The 16,224-nt window shown below is 40.7% G+C and overlaps 2 protein-coding genes across 3 annotated transcripts in view; both read right to left on the bottom strand.

Moving 5' to 3' along the window:
- Positions 1-6: 6 nt before the first annotated feature.
- Positions 7-5,156, bottom strand: USP50 (ubiquitin specific peptidase 50; the record flags this gene model as incomplete). The annotated part of the gene is made up of 7 exons (XM_082290669.1): positions 5,012-5,156; positions 3,980-4,191; positions 3,379-3,574; positions 2,566-2,763; positions 1,969-2,111; positions 746-875; positions 7-171 (listed from the first exon to the last, which is right to left on the bottom strand). Exons 2-7 carry the CDS (start codon positions 4,165-4,167, stop codon positions 7-9), a joined length of 1,020 nt encoding a protein of 339 aa, XP_082146795.1. The 5' UTR covers positions 4,168-4,191; positions 5,012-5,156.
- Positions 5,157-7,458: 2,302 nt separating this feature from the next.
- Positions 7,459-16,224, bottom strand: part of TRPM7 (transient receptor potential cation channel subfamily M member 7) — a 52,609-nt gene continuing 43,843 nt past the window's right edge. For both annotated transcript variants that reach the window (XM_082290733.1, XM_082290734.1), the window contains exons 28-40: positions 15,975-16,034; positions 14,855-14,936; positions 14,391-14,461; positions 13,876-13,913; positions 12,855-12,880; positions 12,448-12,498; positions 12,295-12,360; positions 11,388-11,671; positions 10,975-11,057; positions 10,443-10,648; positions 9,362-9,413; positions 9,164-9,270; positions 7,459-8,986 (exon numbers count right to left, since the gene is read on the bottom strand). In XM_082290733.1, coding sequence (XP_082146859.1) covers positions 8,856-8,986; positions 9,164-9,270; positions 9,362-9,413; positions 10,443-10,648; positions 10,975-11,057; positions 11,388-11,671; positions 12,295-12,360; positions 12,448-12,498; positions 12,855-12,880; positions 13,876-13,913; positions 14,391-14,461; positions 14,855-14,936; positions 15,975-16,034 — 1,257 coding nt within the window. In that variant the 3' untranslated portion in view covers positions 7,459-8,855. The remainder of the gene's footprint in view (positions 8,987-9,163; positions 9,271-9,361; positions 9,414-10,442; positions 10,649-10,974; positions 11,058-11,387; positions 11,672-12,294; positions 12,361-12,447; positions 12,499-12,854; positions 12,881-13,875; positions 13,914-14,390; positions 14,462-14,854; positions 14,937-15,974; positions 16,035-16,224) is intronic.

The raw sequence follows: 16,224 nt of genomic DNA, 5'->3' as shown, positions 1-16,224 counted from the left end.
AGAGTCTCAATAGCCTTGGGAGGTGTAGAAGAGGAGGTAAGCTGTGTCAGCCTGCACTGCAGAGTCTGGGATCTTGGTGACATGTGCATCATCAAAGCTGTACCAGTGTTTGGTGACTGAGTGCTTGCAGAAGGCCGTGTAGTGGCCATAATCCAGATCTCCAGCATGGTTCTGCAACAAACAACACAGTCTGTTAAAACCAGAGTCCTGTTCTGTCTCCTTACAGGCAAAGCTAGGAACTGGCAATCGTTTTATGTATGCACTTGGAAAAGATGGGAGAGAGGGTTCTAGCCCCTTTTGGCTTACAGCAGGGGATGTTAATTCAAATAAATTCTTTCAAACAGAGTAAATGGATGATGATTTTGCTTATTTATTTTGCAATTACATTTGCAACCCAACTATTAGCCCCGATACAGGTCACTATAAGAGGGCCCCACTTGTTGTGAGCCATGTCCTCATTTAAAAACAGGATTCATGCAGGATCAGCCTGTGAATTTATTCTGAGGAGGCATTACGTGCCAGGAGTGCATTCTTTTAAAATTGGGATGTTGGGGAAGAAGGGGAAATTACTTCTCTCTCCTTTAGTTACATACTGGTACTGGACTATGTCCATGGCAGGTAAAAAAAGGCATACAACAAAACACACATTAAAATACAAATCATACATGAAGTCCAAACCAACACAGGCTTCATCTGCTCTATGAGGCAGGGCATTCCCAATAAAAGCAGGAAAGGCAAAGCTTACCACTACAGCACACAAGCTGTACTCTGCTTTGTTGCAAGACACTGTGGAGTAGGGAGAGAGATCCAGATCCCTGAACGGGTAGCAGACAGTGGTTGAGAGTTTCCTTCTGTGCTTGTCCTGCCAGGCAAACCTGAAATGAAATTTTGAACGATTTTAAATGATTCTCAACTTCTGTTTTCATTGTGGTGGTTGCTTAACTGACTTTCCTAGGAGGAGGGAAAACCAACAACTGACTACCCAGCATTTGAAAGAAAGATCTCTATTAATGTTGTGTATTTCAGTAAACTGACAGGAAATGCACTAAACCCACATGAGATGTCCAGCAAGAAAAGCAAAGCTCTTGCTTCCTGATCCTTCAGTCAAAGCCTGAAGTCAAATCTTTGCATCACTCTCTCTCTGTCCTTAATATTTTGGACTAGACTGCAGTGCCATTGACAGCTCTTCTCTCATGCCAGACTCCATCCCTCTTCCCTCTGTAACTTTGAGTACATCACTGCACTTTTAAACATTTACAGTGTGGCCAAGAGCTGCAGCTGGGGACCATATGTCCTTTGAGAATGTTGAGAAAAGCAGATGCTGAATGGAAAATTAAATAATAACTTCAGATAACATAGTTCTGGGAAGCCAAATCACCCCAGAGTAGTTTTCTTTACAGGTGGAAAGTTAAGAAAAAAATTCTTTAGAATAAATTCAGCATCTGGCTATGTGTGGCTAGTGAAGTCTGCTAACCCAGGTGCTCCTTTGCAGATGCACCACTCTGTTTAAGCCTAATTTAGTAAAGGAATAAAACCAGAGTGTCTCAACTGCAGTAATGGCAAGCAAAACGTCACTCCTGCTCTTGGAACCCAAGCCACAAGTTCTCCCACTCGCCACAGGAGCTGATTCACAGGGATCATACAGGGACTGTATGAGCCACTGCACTGGGCTGTACTCAGTCACTGCTTGGTGGAGTTTTTCTTCCCTCTGGAGAGCAGATCCCAAGTATAGGGAGAAATTTGGTGGGCTGGTGTACACAGTAAGGCAGAACACTGTGCATGAGAATTCAGGAATGCAGCTTGCATGTTTGACAGCTGTATTTCTGTAAATGCCCATTTAGCTTTCAGGTATCTAAAGTACTAAACCCACTTATTTGCAGTGATTTGTTTCAGGCAAACACAAGTGACTGTCCTTCATGTCTCACATTACCCAGGAACTGACTATATCCTACCCCACTTAGACTATACCTCTTTAGGTGAAAAATAATGATCTGTGGTGCCTTGGTTATGGAGGCCTTTACTGTTGCATCTTGGTTGCCTCCACACCAGTAGCAGTGGATCTGGTTGTTCCGAGTCAGTGTGTCTGGCTGAAAAAAGCATTCCAGGCAGTCCTGTCAAAGGAGGAAAAAAACCCCACTTGATCAAACACATCTCCCTCCACCCCTGTAGGTGCTAAGCAAAGAGATGAATTTGCTGTAGGGAGAGGTCTCTTCAGAGCTCTCATTACAAATACATTTGCAAGACAAAGCAGCCAAGATTGGCTTCCTTTCTCCTCCCAAGGGGGGAAATACTTGGATAAATGAAAGAAACCCTCATGGCTGCTATTAAATGATACTAACATCCTTCATCCCTTGGCAACTTGTGAGCATTGCTCCTGTAACCTTACCAGCCTCCATGGTTCTGAGGGCAGTAAAGAAACCCCACTTCCCTAAGGACCAGATCCAAGACTGTGCATCAGTGCCCAGGAGACCAAAGTAACTAAACCCCTTTCCAATAACACCTATTAGTCTAAGCCACTACTCCCACATGGAGCAGAAACCAGCAGGAATGCATTGGCTGTTGTACCTGCAGAGAGCACACTGTGGTGGAAGGGATGGGCAGGGAGAGGACGGTGAAGCTCTCGGGTCTGTCAGCGAGGGCTTTGCATTTCAGACACCTGATACCGTAACTGAGCTGTCCCTCAAATAACTTTGTTATAATAGATGTGCCACTGCCACTCCCTGTGCTTGCTCCTGCATCAGAGCTGTGTCTTCCTTGGCTTGGCTATACAGAAGAAAAAAAAATTAACAAAATGTAGATAAGCAACTGTTTGAGAAGTGCTTTCACTGGGTTCTAATAGTTGCTGCCCACTGTCTGGGTAGGTTAGGAGTTAGTCTTTCCACAGAACTTGGCTCTAAAATGCTGTTACTTTACTTGATGTTTCATACATGCAGAGTATAATTGATTCCTTTTCTGAGAGAAATGCAACAAAATACAACAATTCAGACATTTGACAGCATTAATTGCTTGAAAAGCTCTTCATCAGGGGCTCTGGAGGGGAGAAGGACATGGGGGTATGGCAGACATGAAGTTTTCAGGCAGAGGAGAAAGTGGAACAACATTAAGTGTGGAAGGAGCAAGGAGAGGGAGAGGTTAGGACAGTGAAGCTACACACAGCATTGTCATTTAGGTTGGGGCTGCAATTTGATGGAGCATTAGACAAGAAGCAAATTAATAATTGTGTGTACATGGGTATGAAACAAAGGTAGAAAAGGACAGTTCTTAGCGGCCCCATCATGGAGTTTAGAAGAGGATGATAGGCAATTATTACATGGATGCAAATTATGAGATGCAGAGGAAACAGCTGCAGTTCCCAAAACACCACAGCTGGGCTCTTACCTCCTTGAAAGCCTCGTGGAGGTCATCCAGCACACAGATGAGAAACTCCTGCGCATCGTGCTGAGTCCTCCTGCTAAAAGCTGGGTACCGCTTCCCAAAGACAGAATGAAAAGCCTCAGGGGAAACATAGTCAAACTCTCCAAGCCACATATCGGATATCAAACAGCCAAAGGCAGTTGCAGACTCCCCAGTCTCCCTTGGAAAAAAGGGGAGAGTTTCAGGTGAAGTATGAAAAAATAGTGTCAAATAGGAGCACAACACAGAAACTTAGAAAACAGATGCAGGCACAGTGCAGCTCTGACAGCTGTCACTTGGCTTGAGGGACTCTGCAGATCCCAGAAAGTTGTAGGAATCATCATCAAGACAGCACTAATGGGTATTATCATCAAAATGGCAAAAAAATATCATGCTGAAGGACCCAGCAAGGAAACAAGCTGGGCTCTCAAAGGAGAAGGAAAGCAGCTGGTGGCCAATCTGACTGGAACTGCCTGGAGGGAGCTGACAGGTGCCTGCCTTGGACATCCCCATGGCAACACGTATCCTTTGGAAGGAAAATAGTGCCAAGCAGAAAAATCTCAGAGCTGTGAACAAACCAACTCACTCATGCAGGGCTGTGTTCCACCGTCCCGAGAGGAAATACTGCACGAGGGGGGTCAGGCTGCAGAGGCACTGCAGCACCGCGTTCATGTAGCACGTGTTCTCCAGGTTCTGCAGCCCCGTGAGCCCCGGGTGCTGGCTGCTCATATCCTCCAGCTGTTCCTTGGGGGAATACTTCCATCTCCATGCCATCCTTGCACCTACTACGAGAAAAATCTGCAACAGCGGAAATCTAAAATGCTACGGTTTCTTCTTTAAGAATTACATTCACATTTGTTTTTACCAGATCAATAGTGGTGAAAACTCTTCATCTTCTGCACTAAGCTCTTTCCCATATGGTGAGATACATCATTAAGAGGTATTATTTAAACACCTGAGTGTTTAGAGTTATTCCTAAAATTCCATTTACTCCATACATAATTACTCAAAAACTACAGTCACCTGTGAATAGCCATCCTTAAGCATTTTGCCCTAAAGGGTGCATATTACATTGTATTTCATTTCCTCGGGGCACAGTACTTACCTATTTTCTAAAGCCATAGGTTGCAGTTCAGATGCTACTATAAACAGGTTGCTCCTTAGATTTTTGCTATAAAATGCTACTTAATTCATGTTAAGAAAATTTCAGTAGGTTTGTTTTCTGGCTGCACCAGTCTGTCCTGGACCAAACTGTCCCCATCCCCAATCAGGCGGTCAAGAGGGTGAACACAGACCCTACACCACCCATATGTGCTCACTGATGTTGCTGGTCTCTTTTAGAGGTTGCTGTTCTTCTCTGAGGCAGGACAGAGAACTCTAAACCTGCAGCAACCTGTGTAGAGCAAAGATGAGCAGTGTTCCATCCTGTGTTCCATCCTGGCCCCTTGGCTGCTCCTGCCCCAGTCCCCTTGTGATGTCACTTGGTTACGTTGGGCAGGGGAACACACCTGGCTGGACCTGCCTCCATCTCCTTCCATGTGCCAGCCAGAACAGAAAACCTGGGGAAGAGAGGGCCACCCACCCATTCCACTGAGCAGAGAGCTTCAGCCCAACACACCTTTATCCATGTTTGCTCACACTTGTATTAGGATTTATTATTGCCATGCTCTGCTGGGAGGACAGGGATGACCGAGGGTGTTGACCATAAAAGGATGGAGCTACCTCAAACCATCATACTGAATTCGTTTCTTGGTGTTCTGAAGATTTTCCTGGGGGGGAAAAAAAAGGCATGGCAGACAAGTGGCTTTTAATTAGGTACATTAGTGGAGTTATCTCTGAATCCCATATGCCACTGAAGAGCAGCAGTTTTTCCCCTACTTAACAGGTAACTTAGGAAGTATCCACAGAAGAGGCCCATGAAATGATTTAAAAAACCCCCTAATCTTACTTGTTAAACTTCAAGCAAAGGATGTCTCCAGCACTCCTGGGACAGCTGTTGCTGCTATTAATCTCCCAAACTGGTTATCTGCAAACTGAGACACAAAAGCAACACCCTCCCCCCTGCCCCTACTCAAAATCTGCTCTAGTTTTGTAAATGGAACTGGATATGTTCATTCCCACTTTTTCCAGAACCTGAATCAAGACTTTGACTCACTATTTTAATGTAACACTCTACACAAATCCACATCAGTGCTACCAACTGCAAGCTCTGGGGCTGAGAATGAACTTCCCATTACTCTCACCACAAAGTGGATTACTTGCAAGGAATACTGTTAATTGTGAAAAGAAAGATTAAATCACCAGAACATTTTTCAGAGGCATTGTTGCATGTTAAAAAAATCCTATTTTTTTCCCAACTGGTCTTTTAGGAACATTCAATATGAACTGTTACTACCAAGTTTCCAGCTGTAGTCTTTTCCCCTCTCTAAATTCCCGCAGTGTTAAGAGTTATGGCATTAGTGTAAAAAAGAATTAAAGAATTAAAGTGTAGGAAGTCACTGTTGCAGGATTAAAAACCAAACCCCTCCTTTTCCAAATCAAAAGGCTGCTGAGCAGCAGCTGAAGAAAAACTCCCCAGTTGTGTGTTTTGGCACAATGCATTTGGGATTGGTTTTCTCTGAAATGTTTCACCACCTAAATATTGCAACAAAGCAGTCAACAATGCTGATTTTGGTGGATTAATTAAAAGTCTAAATTATGCAGCTTATTTATTTCCCTATATGAGAAATACTCTTTTAAATACTTTCCTAGTAGGAAAGTCACTGAAGCATTTCAGATTTTCACTAAAAAATAATTAGAGAAGGTTTGAATTATATTCCTGTATTTAAAAGCTAGGTTCTAAGAAGATATGCCAATACTTTAGTTCTTAGATAGTTACCAGAAGTTCCAGTGCTTCTGCTTTCCTCCTCTTTGGTAATCTAAAGGAAATTTAAAAGCTAAAGGATCACAACTCCTCCCTTTTTACAGAGCATTTCAAGACTGATGAGGTTTCAGTAGAGGAGTGACACTTGATGTGCTCAAACAAATTTAATTTCATGGAATAATCTTCATGTTCCTACTGCCCAACATCAGCAGGATGTGGCATTGTCCAAACAGAGTCAGGCTACTTTTTTTTCAAACCAACTTGTTTTTTCCCTTTGCCACCACACTTTTCCAATGCCTTCCCTGAAGGATACTTGACATTTATAATTTTTTCTGCAAGTATGGATCAGATCTCTTCTGAAAGTTACACATTTCTCCCCCCTCAGTTTAGACATATACTTCTCATGTAATTCTAGCTGTAAGTCACACAGAGTAAGCTACTGCTCATGCCAGGGAGATGTACAGAAATATGAACGGTGGTAACCACTCCAAGTCTTACAGGCATTTCCCAACCACATTTTCCCCTTTTGGTCTTGAAAAGCTTCAGGCCTGAGTCACTGCAAGACTGAGCAGAAGAAACACTCCCCATGATCACTCACACCCATCACAAGGTGGTCACATCTGTTTATTTTGCTAAGAAATGAGTCACAAGCAGAACCACTGAAGACCAATAACATGGCTAAAATTAACTGTGCGTAGTTAAGTATTTGTCAAGAAACAGAAAGCTTCCCAGTTTTCACTTAAAATTTTCTCAGTATGTTTTTCTTCTTTCATACACTGAATTTGGTCACATTTTCAAAACAGCAGAGGCTCCTCTAGAAATCTCTCTCCATCTGCAGAGCCAGTTACAGACTCGGTGCTGCTGTTATTTGGCATTAGAAAGGTGCAAGTACACCTCGAGTATCTGCCCATTCCCTCCCAGCAACAGGAGGAGATGCCATCAGGCATCTAAGAAGCAGCTCCTAATTAAACACTGTGAAGAGCTATTTTTGACTCATTAACTCATTAACCCCCTCACATGTGTTTGACAACTATGACAGTTTTCACTTTTTTACCTCCCTAGTTCCTGGTGTTGGCCAAAGTTGTGATACCTCAAAGGCAAACAACTGCCTTGATCCAGCACAGCAAATCCTACTTTTCTGCATAAAGAGTTACTTAAGTTCACCAGAATAACCTTTCAGACTGAGACGGAGAGCAGAAGTCTGTAAACAAGAATAAATTTATTTTAGATTCTTTAAAGATTTAATGATATACAAAATGTATACAGTATTATATCCTTATAACATTTTACCTTTCCCCATCAAACATAAAACACCATTTAAACAACTATTGTGTTCGTGCCTTAGGTCTGTATCTATAAGATACACTACTGAATAAAAAATTTATAGAGCTATATACTGCCCTTTTAATTAAAAATTACAAATTAGTACCTATGTAACAAAAAAAATCGCAGCATGAAACTTCAGTTGGACAACAGGTTCTTTTCTTGCTGAATGCTCAACAGTATTTGGGACAGTTAAATTACATTTTATTGGCATGAAGGTGCATTGCAATCTCCCGTACTTTACACAACGCTAATCCAACCCTAGTCTCTCATAAGTAAGTACCACAAATAACATAACATTAAAGATGTTTTCTACACAATTTTAAATACATTTACAAGTTATGTGTACATTCGGTTTCAATATACTCATTTTAGGAGATCTTTGGAAGGCAGAACTTCTGAAGCGGTCACTACGTACGTACGAGGGAAAGCACTTCCAACTTGTGTTCTTACAAGGCAACTTATTTGGACCAGCACAAACTAATTCTTCTATTAAATATGATTATACCAGTCTATCATGGCTTTGTTACTATTTGACAGTGACTTGATAAAATTGAAATGTGTAAAACAAGAAATTTCATTATGCACAATTCAGGCTCTATTTCACAAAACAAAAACAACCAAGCCCAGCTTTACAGTCATGAAGCTGATAGAATCCTGATTCAGGAGACTCTCTCTCTTTTGGAACAGATCAAGTTCCTACCTTCAACTTCAGTCTATTTGCATCCTATATACACCTCATTTGGCTCTGTCCTCTTCAAAAGGCCAGATTAAAAGACACCTGGTGAGAAAACATGAGTGGAACACTTCCGAAAACACTCTAAGAATACTCTGGCATTACAGAGGTAGGTGCTTTCTCCTGGTTTTGCTTATTGACAGTAAGACAAATGCCAAAAAGACAAATGCTTTACCTTAAAACATCAACTACCAAAATCCTTTTGGTGGAAGGCATATTTCCCACCACAGGACTACAGGAAGAAAATCCTCCACTAAACCAAAATAAAATAAAAAATAAAACTTTCTGCTTAAAAAGCCCCTTTAAAAACACATCTTAAATACTTGTCATCCACCTTTAGAATGATCAGCTGCCACGCTGCTCTGTAGATGGTTATCACAAGTCGTAAAATCCTCAGATTATGGACCAGCCAAAATTCCACTTATAAGACAGTAATCCTTGTTTTGACAAGTCTTTGTTTCCATTAAAGTGAAGGAAAGGTAAGTGACAACTTTGTGAGGTTCCATGAAGTTTGAACGAAGCCATGAGTTGGTCACATCATCAGAGCATCAACCGAATAGAATTGGCCGGATCGGAATCTTTGGTGCAGCTTCCAGGCTGAATTGTCAATTCAGGGGCATCGTCCTGAGGAAATATGATCTTGTCAGGTGTGTAATCATTCCTCTTCAGATCTGTACAAACAGAACAAAGTCACAATGATTACTATTTCTTGAGCTATTTGAGTCAAATTACAAAACTGCTGTTTATTACTTATTCCACTTTCACAGCATGCCTTGACTATTTCATTATGTTTCATACAACATCTCATGACATAGGTGTCTCAGGAGGAGGGATACAGCAGCTCTTACCAGGAAGTTTCAGTTTCCTGCAGCAGGAATTACAGTGGTGCTTTGCTCTGAAGTTTTTTATTGCATCCTCTCCCAAATTGGCCGGACCAAACACCATATCATATGACCTTAGAAATAAAGTGCACAAAAACATCACTTAAATGTGTTTTCTCTTTCCAGTGAAAATTTTATAATATTCAAGTCTTTCTTTACCCTTACCTTTTTTCCCCAGCTTTTATCACAGAGGGATCTGTCAAATTTTCACCAACACCTTCAGACAGCACATGAAGAAAAAGTTAAATCTGATACATTTCTGATTACATAAATACATTAATATTAAAAATCCTTGGAATCTTTAACTATGACTTCTCAGCTTCTCCAAGAATAAAAACAGAAAAAAACCCACAACAAACCCAACCCAAACTATATGTGATTCTCTACCCTTAAAAAATTGCTCCTAAACAAGCACTTGGTACTTCTCAGATTTCTTCCACCTATTTTTTGCACTTCCTATCTTGAGTTTTCACCCATGAGAAAAACCTCCTATACAGTTCTCACTGCCAGAATACCTGGCACAGAGTTCAGGATAAAACCAGCTTATCACATTGGTACTGCAAAAATGTGCCAAGAAATAGCATCTTTTTATGGCACATTTCATTAGGAAAAGATGTATATATATAAAATATTTATATTGTCCATGTTGCTGTAAGATTTAATACCACATCAGAGCAACAAAGCTGGTGAAGGGTCTGGAGAACAGGTCCTGTGAGGAGCATCTGAGGGAGCTGGGGGCATTCAGCCTGGAGAAAAGGAGGCTCAGGGGAGACCTTATCACTGTCTAGAACTACCTGAAGGGACCCTGTAGCCCAGTGGGGGATGGTCTCCAGCAATGGGACAAGGAAATGGCCTGAAGTTGCACCAGGGGAGGTTGAGATTGGATATGAGGTAAAATTTATTCACTGAAAAGGTTGCCAAGCACTGGAACAGCTGCCCAGGGAAGTGGTGTAGGCACCATCCCTGCAGGATTTGAAAGATGTTTCGGGGTGGCACCTGGGGACGTGGTGTGTGGTGGACTCGGCAGTGCTGGGTAAAGTTGGACTCGACGACTTTAGAAGTCCTTTCCAATCTATATCATTGTATGGTTAAATAAGAAAATCATAGATTCAAACTAACTAGAAGAAGAAGCACTAAATAATGCTTGTTATTTACTACAGGAATACAAATTCTTAGCAAAGTGCTATCAAAAGAAAAACCTGCATACACCTTGGCCCCAACCCCAGTTTCAAAGTCAGGGCATTACCTTGCAGATCTAGTACCAACAATTCTCCTCTTGTGTACTCGTATGTCCAGTGGCTGAAAGCCAGCATAACCTCCTCCAGCATGTTAGTTGGGATTATCTCATCACCATTATTGTTGTTATATTTTCTAAACTCTCCAGTCATGCACTCTTCAACTGCAAACCACTGGCCAGCAGAGTGGCAATATAACAGGAAAACTTCCAAGAACCTAGTAAAAAGCATACTTAATGAATATAATTCCAAAATAAATGACAGATCTATCATTACTGTTAGATTTTTATTTGATTTGCTAACAGTTTAAAGGTTTTTAAACCATTATACAAAGCCATTTAGATGATTACAGTATATTAGAATCAGTGCAGAAAGTATCAGTGGGAAATACTGCCAAGGACAAGTCTGCTTGCCACATTGACAGCAATATTCCAAATATCCACGTGTGAGTATCTTCATATATTTGATGCATCTGCCAGCAACCCTGTAGGCCTCCCCCTGAGCCAAAAGCATGCACCATAACAGCAGCTTAAACACACTCACCTTGGAGAGTATGGGATGGATTTGGGCTTCATCTGGTTGAATGCAAAGGTCAGCTTCTGTGCTGCTCTCTGCTGCTGGATTTCCTGTGAGTCAAACCCACACTCCATTAGCTGCATTACAGAACAGGGAACAGCAGAGAGCCAAGCAGGCAGTGGGAACAGTGTCTGTTCCCCCAAAACACGGCAACAGATTACTTGCTTTTTAAATGATGTCTGTATTTTAAGAGTTTGAGCTCTTTGATTAAATAACCCATCCTGGAGCAGAGTTTTTAACCCTTCTGCTCATACAGAATCCCAGAGTAACCATTTTTTTTCTACTCTAGTAAGTATATACTAGTTTACAGGTGGGAAAATGATTCCTGTTCAACATGTAATGCCTGTCCATGTTTAATAATTGACAAAGATAGAACTTACTCTCAAGCACAAGTGCAACACAGTGTCCTCCTTATAAATGCTTGACCAAGTATTCACAACTTCAGGAAGAAAAGACTTGATGATATAGAGATGTCCTGATTTCAGGATATCATATTCTGACCACGTGCAGACGACTTTGAGAGCTCGACGTAAACCTCCTCCCATCTCCTCTTTACTTAAAAATTCAATTTTAGCACAGAGTCCCAGTTGTGACCAGGAGGACATGCTGTTGTTCAGGATGCTGGGAGAACTTTCTTCAAGGCGATACACAGTGACTGGTTCACCTATGTGGCAGCACAAAAAGAGTTACTGAATTGGATTTTCCAAGTTTAATATTAAAAGCACTGAAAACCTATGATTTCTTACAACAAGCTGCAATATTAAGTCATTACAAACATCCTGAATTAACAAAAAATTTAAACTGCCCAGTAGGACAACCCCTCTCCAGCTTTTCACAGAGATGCAAAATTTGTCCTCCTATTTAGACCTATTAATGACACTGCTCAAACAGCACTAACACTGAACAAATGTTTGTTTACAGTTTATACAAGTGGAGACAACTTTAAGGGATCCTTCCAGAATAGTTTGTTATAAAACTGTTAGTACAATACTACCATCACTGTAACACCATTTCTGAGGACAACTATAATTAAATCTACATTTCATAATCAAGTGAGTTGTCCTAGAAAAGGTGTCATACTCACATATATTTCTGAGTGTTCTAAGACAGAGCCTAGACTTCTTTTAGTTCATTAAGACTTCAGTTTCACACTTGCTGTGAGAAACTGTAAACTCTGCTTTGATCCTTCTATATTAGAATGATCAAACCAAATTCCATATAAGGTTTGCTTTTCTCTTCTTCCCCAAAAGACCACAGTGAACCAGCAACAAGAAATACAGTTCTTACCTCTTGGAGGCACAGGAGTGAATGGAATGCTCTGTGATAATCTCATCAGGTTATTTCTTTCTACAGCTAGAGGAAAATTGCAGCATTTGTTGAAGTTTAAGGATTTAGAAGTGCCAATAAAAATACAAACATTAGTTCATAAGAGGGACTGACCTGAGTAATAGTAATTGATATCCATGATGGGCTTGAAAGGAGAAGCAATGCCTGAAAAGAGATTAAGGAGAAAAAGGAAGAAAAAAAGAGATATTCTTGCCACTAATTTATGTGCTAAAATACCACACACAAAGAACAACTGCCAAGTAACTACAGTTTGAAAAGGATCTGCTGTGCAGAAAATTAAATATTGCACTTAGGTCTTTAGTACCTCAGGGGAAAAAAATAAAAATTGTAGTGCTTAATGATATGTGGTTTATGAAAAATTAAAAAAAAAAAAAAAAATTCGCAGTATTGTGTGTCCATTAAATTCCAAATTACCATCAATTAAATACATTGTCATACAAGACCCAAGCAGTTGGTTATATACAAAAATCCCTCACCTTTACAGCAGAAAGAAAACTTACCATTCAATGCATCTTCTTCCGATGGCCTGTGAAATGCCACAAAAACAAGTCATCTTCAAAACTTACTTTGTATTCCCTGCTTTTGAAACACCATCCTAGGTCACCTTGTTAACCTCACAGTACCACTCTTATCCTCTTATCCTATTTTTCAAGGGCAGTACAGGTTTCTTAATTACAAAATAGTAATGGAAAGCTGTTAAGTAATCTCGTGTTTTTAGAGCTACACTTTAAATACCTCCAAGTCATGCACAACATTATGTAAAGTTTGCATCACAAGAGCTCGTTCCCACAGAGGTGCTTTAATTAAAACTTGTTCACAACAGCTTACCCTTCTGTTATCAGATAAATAAGGTAATGGCTTTAAGAGTTAACTCAGAGGGTAATTGTTAACAAGAGAAATGTCTGCACGATTTCAGAGGTGGTTACAGTTTGAAAGGTTGAGTAAAGACCTTTACCAGGAAAAGAGCTGCTCACCAAGTGTCAACACAGTCATTTTCATGTTTTGCCCTTCAACGTGTGACACCATTAATCTAAACAGAACCTGTCAAAGCACGGTGAGAGCTCAACATCACCCACCCATGAGCCCCTGCAGGCCTGGGAGCCAACCCAATCCTAGGCTGCATCCAAGAAGAGTGACCAGCAGGTTGAGGGGGGTGATTCTGCCCCTCTGCTCTGCTGTGAGAGACCCCAGCTGGAGCACTGTGTCCATCTCTGGGGCCCCCCAAGGCAGGAAGGACCTGTAGGAGAGGGCCCAGAGGAGGCCACAAAGATACTCCAAGGGCTGGAGCCCCTCTGTTCCAGAGACAGGCTGGGAGAGCCTTTCAACCCAAAATGTTCTGTGATGATCCCATGATTCGTGTGAACACATTTGGTCATTTATTAGGAAAAAAATTTCAAACTTGGTGGGGTTTTTTTTGCATTAAACGCAACTAAATACCACTATAGCCAAAGGCAACCAAAAAGAAAAACAGATCAAAATACAGAGTGATAAAATTGCTCCATTAGCAGAAAGCTTACTTACATTTGACTGCTATTTGAAGGTCTGCCTTGTAGCCAATCCTTTGAAACAAAGGAGAGGAAAAACAAAGAGGGCTTCAGCTAAGGAAAGCACATTATATTCAGCTGGAAGTGGGGTGGGTGGCAATGTGTTTTAAGCTCTTGCAGTACAGCCTGTTTATTGGAAATAAACCAGGCTGTACTGAACTGCAGTTGAATGGAGAGACCCAAATACAACCGAGAAATGGTAACTACAATTAGAAGAATAAATAAGGCTATATATTCACTACTGTTTCATGGATTATATAAATAATTCTTTTCCTTAAAAGAAAAGAATTTTGGTTTTTTCTACAAACAGAAAACAGCATGGATTTTCATAGTGAGAACATACACAACTTCTTCCCTTAGTGAAAACAGGTCTCCTGTTGCCTCCTAGAACAAGCAAGTCCACAAATCAGTATTATTCTTTATCTGTTTCTTCTCCTTTTTTTGTTCAGCTTCTAGTTCTGCTCAACAATGTCACAGAAGGTCGATACAAACCGTCAGTAAGGCTGCTTTAGAGTCGACTTGCTGAGTGTCTTCACTCGATGCTCTCCTGCTCTTGCTGTACACTGCAAATGAAGGAGATTTGTAACTGGATAAAGAATGGCACATGTCACTGTCACCTATTTCCTAACAGTGAACAAATAGACAGCTTTTATGAGATAGCTCTCATAAAAAAAGCCTGACCCATAACTATCTGATCTTTAAAAGGAGTTTGCAGTCCTAACTAGATCACGTTGGTTTTTACCACTCTGGCTGGCTGTGGCAAATACAAGGTAACAGAATTGAGCTGCCATGGCTAGAAGAACCACAAGAAGCAGGAGAAGATTCAAGTATGATCAAACATGAAAATATTTCCAGGTGATTTAAGCTTTTGTGTTTCCTTTGCATCTTCTTAGGATATCCATTAGCAAGGCAAGTTAGGGACAACATTAGGTCACCTGAACAGAGACCAGACTTACACTGCTCTGAGTGGGCTGTCAGAGGGTCAGTAAACCCACCACAAGAACTGGATTGTCGTAGACCACTGTCAGTTTGAAGACCCTACCAAAGAAAAAAAATTACATTTACCATCAGTCATTATCATTATTGCTTTCAACTACTACTCTTGGACCACAATCTGCCCAGTTTCTGCCCAGAATCCAGGATTCTTCAAAACTTCTGGATGTACTTCAAATACCTCACTGCACAGAAATGCACATGTTGAATGCATTAATTCAGTTAAAATGCTCTCCTCACAGCAGCCACCAGCTGTAACATTTTCAGGCACACATTAAGACTCCTGACCCACACCAAAAGAGTTCTTTGCAAGGGAATGTTGCAACAGGATACAACTACAGAAATGTCCATTACACTGGATCCCTACAAGCACCATGTTCAGCTCATCTGTCTCATCCCTTTGTTGGCTATCAATTCTCATACAAGAATGTGGCTCTGGCAGAAACTAAAGTTCAATTTAGTTAAACTAGAATTTAAGTTCCACTTAAAATAGGAACAAAACACAGTAAACCCTTGCCACATAAAAACGTACTGGTTATGAATGGAATTTCCTCACGGACATACTCCTTCATAGCAATTACACATTATTGGAATATATACTGAGGTGGTTAACTTTTGACAAAAAAGTATTTCTTTTGCAAAAAGGGAGAAAGGTCACAAACTAGGACTGTGCATAGAGTGACACAGGGCTAAAGCATTCCTCCCTACTCATCTATTAACTCCAATGGTTACCTGAATGAAATATAAAAATTCACTGTGCCCTGCTTTTGATTCCTAGATTTATAACAATTAGGAAGTTGTTACCACCCTTTTTCACCCTTCCCTCTTACAGAATACACCCCACACACCGAAACACATACACAGGCCTCTGTGTGTGTCCAAAATGTGTATCTAACGTGTGATTGTGTGCATGAAGAATATTTCTTTACATCCCTAAACACTAAAACTATTTAGACCTATGTCAAGGAAACATCCAGTTTACAGATAATGAGAGAAGAACAGAGACCCGTGTCTTTACTAAAGAATACTTTTAGTATCTGTCAAAAATAATGTCCCTAATAAATGGAAACTTTCTTTACATACTTGAAGTCTGGTTGTCTCTATACCCTCCAATATAGCTTTTTTGAAGTCTTCCTGTTGCTCCTATCAAAGAAACAAAGTAAATTGTTAACAATAACACCAAAAAATCTGTGTCAAAAATACACACAAAAAGCTTTTATCCTTATCAGAAGGAGTAACTGAGAACAGAAACCCTACAAATGGTCATAATGCAATTCTCAAGGTACATTCTCTCCTGAACGCACGATAACTGCAAACAGTAATTTGTATGTAC

This window comes from Coloeus monedula (assembly GCF_965178545.1).
Source record: "Coloeus monedula genome assembly, chromosome: 14".
Taxonomy (NCBI): domain Eukaryota; kingdom Metazoa; phylum Chordata; class Aves; order Passeriformes; family Corvidae; genus Coloeus; species Coloeus monedula.
This window is presented reverse-complemented; position numbering and strand designations above follow the sequence as displayed.